Genomic DNA, 8,300 nt, shown 5'->3' with positions numbered 1-8,300 from the left:
CCCCCATACCAATATCCTCCCCTCACAAAACCATTAAAAATTAGATTAAATAAAAAATCTCATAATTACTAGTATTGAAATATTTAAAGGAAAAATATATTATTGTTTTAAAATAATAGATTGATGTATATAAAAATAAAAGATTTATAGTTTAGATACATGTAGTAGGATAGAAGTAATAAGTATATATGAATAGAAGATAGATAGATAGTTAGAAAGAAAGCGGGATGATTTCTCAGCAGAGGGGCAAAGGTTAGGTTTAAAGTGCGAATGTATTGTATAGTATACGTCCGATAGATAGATAAATATATATCTAGGTAGATAGATAGATAATATATATCTGGGTAGATAGATAGATATAAATCTGAGACCTTCGGTAGATAGATGGAAAATAAATCTGAGTGGATAGATGGATAGATTTGAGTATACAGATGGATAGATTTGAGTAGATAGATGGATAGATTTGAGTATACAGATGGATAGATTTGAGTAGATAAGATGGATAGATTTGAGTAGATATGGATAGATTTGAGTAGATAGATGGATAGATTTGAGTAGATAGATGGATAGATTTGATTAGATAGATGGATAGATTGGAGTAAATAGATGGATAGATTTGAGTAGATAGATGGATAAAACTAAATAGTTATGATAGAACTAGGTTTCTGGTAGATATGCTTAGACTGAATTTTGTTTTTATTACTCCCAGAAATCGCAGTATTCATGTTGCATAAATAACAAATTAATAATTCAGCATTAAAATGCCACATTTATTTGGCTGCAAATGATATGTTTAAGCAATTTTTAAATTAATAATATCTATAACTAGCTGAATTCCAAATTCAAAAGCCACCAGGTCAGGATTAATAAATGAAATCCTTAGCTTGGAACTTTTGAAAGCTCTTTTCTGTTCGCAAGTATTTTTATTGCTAAATCGTATTAATTTTTTAACAATTTAATCTTTATAAAACTTATCATTTTCTATATTTTTTTCTTATATTTGATGTTTTTTACACAATTTTTACACTTGACCTGAGCAGTTGTAAGTCTTCAGATTGAACCTAGCTGGGATTATACATAGTTGGTCTTACTAGATTCTTGATATTTAATTATATCAATGATTTTACCAAGAACAGGTGATTTAACCGAGACAAAATAACAAACATACAAACCGACAGACAGAAGGACCAACTGAAAAACTACCAGATAGAAGGACCAACTGTCAAACTGACAGATAGAAGGACAAACTGACAAGCTGACAAATAGAAGGACCAACTGACAAATCAATAGAAAGAAAGACAAACTGGCAAACCGACAATTAGAAAGACCAACTGAAAAAACAACAAAAAGAAGAACCAACTGTCAAACTAACAGATAGAAGGACCAACTGACAAACTAAAAGATAGAAGGACAAACTGACAAACTAAAAGATAGAAGGACCAACTGACAAACTAAAAGATAGAAGGACCAACTGACAAACTAACAGATAGAAGGACCAACTGACAAACTAAAAGATAGAAGGACCAACTGACAAACTAAAAGATAGAAGGACCAACTGACAAACTAAAAGATAGAAGAAAAAACTGACAATCTAACAGATAGAAGGACCAATTGACAAACCAACAGATAGAGGGACCAACTGACAAATAAACAGAAATAAAGACCAACTGACAAACAGACAATTAGAAAGACCTACTGACAAACTAAAAGATAGGAGGACCAAACTAACAGATAGAAGGACCAACTGACAAACTAAAAGATAGAAGAACAAACTGACAAACTAATAGATAGAAGGACCAACTGACAAACTAACAGATAGAAGGACCAACTGACAAACTAACAGATAGAAGGACCAACTGACAAACTAAAAGATAGAAGAACAAACTGACAAACTAACAGATAGAAGGACCAACTGACAAACTAACAGATAGAAGGACAAACTGACAAACTGAAAGATAGAAGGACCAACTGACAAACCAAGATAAATTATATTTCCAAGATAATTATTTCTCAACTACTGGCAGAGTAACAAAGGACTAGAGAGTAAGTTCCAGAAATCTGGGAGAACTATAATATTAATGAATTGATTAATGATTAACCCTTCAATTCTTTTCGTAAACTCCAACTANCCTTTCGATTTAATTTTCTGAGCCCACGATTTAAAAAAAACTCGAGGAAATAATGCTCGGATCTAAGCTGTCGTTGGACCTTATTTACGACTTGAGTTTTCGGATTCAAGTTGCATCTTATTTTCCATCGAGTTGAATTAAAATAAACCGGTTTAATATTCTATTAAGCGGATTTACATGGCAGGAATTGGCGCATTCCCAGTTTGTATGAGAACAAGACTCAACATTGAGCCTTATTCTCCACTAAGACCAACCAAGGTTGGTTTTATTTTCATTGGGCCTAACTCCTTAAGTCGAGCAGAAGATCTAGCATCTGTAAATCACGTGGCACAAGCTGTCGTCATAGTTGGGTTAAAGATTGGGTCTAAAAGTCGGGTTGAAGGAATTAGGGCTCGAGCCGAAGTTTTTAAATCGCAGGCTTTGAAGCAGTACATTTTTGAAGAGGAAATATTTACTTTAAAAGATATTTCCCAACCTTCTTTTCATCAAAAAGTAAATTTTTATGAGGATTTTATTAGCTGAATTGTAGCAAAAATAAATATTTTTTTTTGTACGAGAATCAAAAAGGACGAAAACACCATTGATGTTCAGTTTTTGTTTCACATCCTTTTTCATAAAAAACGTGCAACATGCATCCCTCCCTTGTTCTGAATTTGAAAAATATAATTTTATTGGTTCTGTTGTTCTTATACTATTATACAAGGTAGTTAGGTGGCGCCTTTCTAATATTTACGAATTTATAAATGCATTAATAAATCAAGCTAATGATGGAAAAAATATTAATAATTATTATTACTATCGGAAAAAACGATCAAAAAACCATAAATGTCATATAACAATGTATAATTTGATAAAAGATCATGGAAATAACAAATATACGTTTGCTAAGGCGCAAATGTTTAAATATTTCTACTACCATTCTTATTTAGTAGATTATTGAAGACAAGGTATGTACACTAAAGTAAGATAGGGTTTCTTGTCTAGGACGTCGATGAAAAGTTAATCAAAGTTCAATAAATGTGGAACTAACATCTACTTTTTTACTCTACAGAGGTTTGGTCCATCACCATCACTGAATTTTAAATCAAAGCATTAACAGTAAATTGTACACAATTTCTATCTTTCCTACCTGTAGTGTACACTCTAAGAAATGTTAAATTTGTATCAAACTAAATTTTGTTGGAGCATAGAAGCCAAATTGAACTTAAAAGTATCATTCGTCAAATTTTGTTGTGTAACATTTATCTCCAAAAAATTTAGTTTTATGAAAATTTAATATTTCTTAGTGTTCCAGGAATAAATTTGCAGGCTTTTATTTTGAGGGGGGGGGGACATTTGCAAATCGATATCAGCTACGCATAAGCTGATCTTTCTTCAAACATTTTCTGGCGTAGCCAAATGCCAATCTTGAATCACAGTTCGTGGAAGATTTACTTGAGGCGAAATGAATTCAAATGTGGACACTAGTGACAAATGTCAGTCTAGGAAATTTGACCTAGGAAATCAGGGAAATTTCAAATGCCAGATTTCCATACATTGACAAATCTGTTAAACTTTTCAAATTAAATTAGTTAATTAAATTTTGCCTTTAAAAGTCATAAAACTGAACTTTATTCAGCTTTTTTTTGTGCAACAACCAGTGCTTAGGATCCATTTCATTCTTTAAGTTTTGCTTATTTTTTCACAAAAAATGTATTCTTTTTGTAAATTTTATTTTAAATTAACACAAAAACTGTATTTTCGATATTTTAGTTAAAATGTCGCCACTTCCAGATTGAGAGAGCTAAAATGTTACGAATCCTATGCACTAAGGCCTACACTATTTGGACCTGTACGTCAAAATGGTAAAAAAATATTTATACGTTGGGGGTTTATTATTACTCTCCTTAACATCAATAGTTACAGCTGTTTGAGAACTCCTGGGTGGAATACCTCCATCCTTAGCATACGCCTGAAATAAATATATTCATATATATAAAGTGTTAATCTCTGTTTGTCAGTATGTCTGTTTGTATGTCCGATCTTAACTCGTAAACACTAGACCGATTTGCCTCAAATTTTAATTGAAACACTCGTTATAACAACTGGAATATTGTTAGCTTGAAATACAAATTTTAATTGCATTTTTGCAAAGCTGGACCCTAAGCTAGTATTTCTACTATTCTAGGTTCTCCATGCAAGGATTAATGTGAAGAGCTGGATATATGTGTTCATATTAACACATATTTTCAGAATTTACTTGTGCGACATTTTGACCTCATAGCTTCCTTAATTTTAATTACACGAATGAGAACAATATACAATATACATATTAGAAATTCATAACATCTTTGTTCTTCTTTATAGCTCTTTAATAAGAGGTGTTCTGACTGAAAACATTTAGGATTTTAATTACAATTTACGTTAGTTTGACATGATGTAAGGATTAATGTGAAGAGCTAGATGTATGTAAGGATTAACGTGAAGAGCTAAGGTGTATGAAAGGATTATTGTAAAGAGCTAGATGTATGAAAAGATTATGTAAAGAGCTAGATGTATGTTTTGTTAAGCATAAGAACTATCAAGGAATCATCAGTTAGCCTATTAAGAGACGACATGTCAACCTTAATCTTTTTATCAGAGAAAACGCTAAAGGAAAACATTTATTAAAAATAAACATTTTTACAACGATATCGTGTTTTTAACTGATTCTATGGCGATTTAGAATTTTCTTTTTTTATCTAACAATATCTAACACATCTTTGATCTGATAAAGTTTTTAATGGTACCGTTGTGAATCGGACATATCCCTTTTTAACTGGCGGGTCCCTCCCCGTTTTTCATCCCATGTTGCCAGCCCCTGAAATAACCGTTCTCCTTTTAAATCTTCAAATCTAGGAATTAATTAAAATTTAAGAAAAATATTATTGAGAAGAGGAAGTGTGGTGAGAATTGTTTTAAGAAAGTTCAATCAGGGGTGTATATTTTCTCGAATATTATTCCCCGCCCCCTTTTTGGAAAATCATTTTCCCCCAGAAGATTTGCATGTTTCGGGGGGGGGGGGGGTCGGCTTAGCATTTTTTAATTTAACAGGAGGGTTAGCCGCGAGCAAAAAACTTCTTTGTTCACACCAGGAAAAACGATTTTCATTCTACCCAAAGTATGTTGAAATAAAAATAAGGAAGTAAAGAGAAAAGTTTGACAAGTAAAGTTGAATCCAATTTAATTAATGTCATTTTCCTAAATTTTATCCCTTCCCAACCAGGAGAAAACACAGAGAAAAGGAAGAGAAAAGTTGGAGATATTTAATATGTTGAAATGGTATAATTCAGAACTAAAAAGGGAATTGAAGGAATTCGTAAAGAAGTTAAGTCATTGCCACAAACTAAAATTTTCGCATCTCTATATCTTTGCAACTTGATGGTTCAAACCTTTGTGGGTTTAATAATAAAAGGAGGGGGATGGGAGGGTGGCTGTGGGTTTAAGATGGAAAGGAGGGGTAGGGAGGACAGGGTTACAGGGACTGTTAGCATAAATTTCAGTTAGCCTCCATACAAAGACATGGCAATGTCCGATTCTCAGCATTATCCCGAAAAGCTTTGTCAGATCAAGTATGAATTAGATATCACTCTTTAGAATTTTAAAAACTAATTATTTTCAATTGTGGGGTTTCTTCGAAAAATGATTTGCATATTTCTCCTGCAGAAAAGCATTTTAAAATCATCAGAATTAACTTGTAAACCTAGAGAACGACAATATCTTCCACATTATTAATCAGACAAAGGTTTCAAGGCATTGCCATCTTTGCATGGAGGGTCACTTGAAACTACACAGACTGCCCCTTTAAGGGGCATAACATCTTACCGTAAGAAGGAAGACGGATCCTACAGGTTTATCAATTTTCTTGTTAAGTGTCACAACGCCTGTTTTATCATCCCATCTGAATATAGAGTATCATTAACATCGCGGTTATAATCAGAGAGAGAATGTTCCAAGATTTTGACTTAAAGATCGATCCAAATGTTTGAATTCGAAGTAGATTGTCAGATTCCAAGTCAAAACAAGGTTCGCTTTGCTGGACATATTTTCAAGGAATTTTTTGGAAAATTTCAGAAAAACAATTATTGGTGTCCTGCAGATAAATAGATAGATAGCTAGCTAGACGGCAGATAGATAGATAGAAAAGATGTAAAAAGATAAAGTTAGATAGTTTCCTAGCTTGCTATATATACGTAGATAAATTGATAGATAGCTAGATTGCACCGATATTTATATAATCTAGTGAAGAGAGCTATCTTTACATAGGTAGATAGCTAGAAAGTTTGCTAACTAGCTATATATATATATGTAGAATGTAGATAGATAGATCAAGAGATAGATAGATAAATAGATAGTTAGATAGTTTGCTAGCTAGGTATATATATGTAGATAGATAGATAAATAGATAGTTAGATAGTTTGCTAGCTAGGTATATATATGTAGATAGATAGATAAATAGATAGTTAGATAGTTTGCTAGCTAGGTATATATATGTAGATAGATAGATAAATAGATAGTTAGATAGTTTGCTAGCTAGGTATATATATGTAGATAGATAGATAAATAGATAGTTAGATAGTTTTCTAGCTAGCTATATATATATATGTAAAAAGATAGATAGTTAGATAGTTTGCTAGCTAGCTATATATATGAAGATAGATAAATAGTTAGATAGTTTGCTAGTTAGCTATATATACCTGCAGATAGATAGATAGTTAGATAGCTATATAAAGACTGCACCGATATTTATATACTCTAGTGAAGAGAGCACTCATAAATCCAAAAGATAAGGAAAACCACTTCAACTTATAGGTTTATAGATAGATAAATAGATAGATATAGATAGTGAATAGAGTTGAACTGGTTGTATCTAGTTTACCTGAAGTATTCAATATCCTGTTGATATTGTGAGGCCTGGAACTCGTATGTTATTCTCTGATTATCTCCTTCATCTATATCCGTAGCAGATACTCGCATTATAGGAGTCCCTTCTTTTGTATCCTTAAAAAAACATAAATTAATAAATTATGAAAAAATTAAATTATACTTTGACTACCCGCCGCGCATTAAAACCTTTATTTCTCCAGAAGTTACCTAACCTGGTGTTTGCGCGGAGTGGAGAGAATTTTTATCGCTGTTTTATTCTCCGAAAATGGGAAAAAATGTATGAATTTCTGGGCCTCAAAAGTATCAAGGCGAACAATGCTTTGAAGGTGCTGATGGGCCCGATGTCTAATCCCATGCGTGGTTTTAGCTGTGCCATAATAAATCAAAAAATTAAAATTTTTCGAATCAAAAACGCTTTTCAGCATTTAACCAATATCACAGAAAATTATAGCAGTTTTCCTTTAATTGATTGAGGGAAGTGCTTCCATTTATTATTATTGTAGATGCATAGAAATGCATCTAGAATAATATGAAAATGCATTTAAGAGATTTGTCCTTGTTCTAAAAGTTGCATCAATATCCCCCCACCCCCCAAAAAAAATCATAAATCCATTTCGCTGTACATTGTACAAATATTTCAAGATCAGAGGCGTATCCGAGGGGGGGGAGACTATAAGGACTCAGCCCCCTTACCCCTGGATCAGTGAAATCTATGATTTTGGGCCCCAAAAAACTTAGCCCACCCTTGACAGAAAAAAATGTAAGCCCCACCCCCCCTTCGACAAATTCCAGAATATGCCCCTGTTCACGTTATTTATATTTGAGGGATAGGAGGGATAGTTGCGCAAAATGGATTGAAGATAGAATACCAAGGGGGGGGGGGATTAAAGGTAAAAACAGATAAACAAAAGACCTGAGGGTAGAAACAAATAGAAATGATCAGTGATGGGGAACATAGGGAAAAAAGGATAAATTTGTTAAAATATGCAATAGTTTTTTTTTATCATTTTTAACATCATTTAATATAAAATAAAACCAGTAAAGTTTGCAAATATTTTAAGAAGCCAAAGGAATATGGAGGACTAGGATGCAATTGAATTTATAAAAAAAATGAATATTATTTTCTAGGACACCCTGTTGATTGGTGCGTATACCAGGACACCCTGTAGGGATGTTTCGTGTGCCCTGGGATTTAAAAAGAAACCTTATTTTTCTAGATATATCAGATTTCAGCTTACTCAACCAATTATCTATAAAATATTCTCC

At 32.6% G+C, this 8,300-nt stretch overlaps 1 protein-coding gene across 1 annotated transcript in view; it reads right to left on the bottom strand.

The window, feature by feature from the left end:
* Positions 1 to 8,300, bottom strand: part of LOC111712855 (DE-cadherin) — a gene marked incomplete in the record, with an annotated part of 68,068 nt that overhangs the window by 31,356 nt on the left and 28,412 nt on the right. Inside the window, 4 exon segments of the mRNA XM_023487601.1 lie at positions 1,204 to 1,255; positions 3,992 to 4,080; positions 5,973 to 6,048; positions 7,027 to 7,148. Coding sequence (XP_023343369.1) covers positions 1,204 to 1,255; positions 3,992 to 4,080; positions 5,973 to 6,048; positions 7,027 to 7,148 — 339 coding nt within the window.

This window comes from Eurytemora carolleeae, unplaced genomic scaffold, assembly GCF_000591075.1.
Source record: "Eurytemora carolleeae unplaced genomic scaffold, Eaff_2.0 scaffold1335, whole genome shotgun sequence".
Lineage (NCBI taxonomy): Eukaryota > Metazoa > Arthropoda > Copepoda > Calanoida > Temoridae > Eurytemora > Eurytemora carolleeae.
The sequence above is the reverse complement of the archived record's forward strand: the minus strand, read 5'-3'. Positions and strand labels throughout refer to the sequence as shown.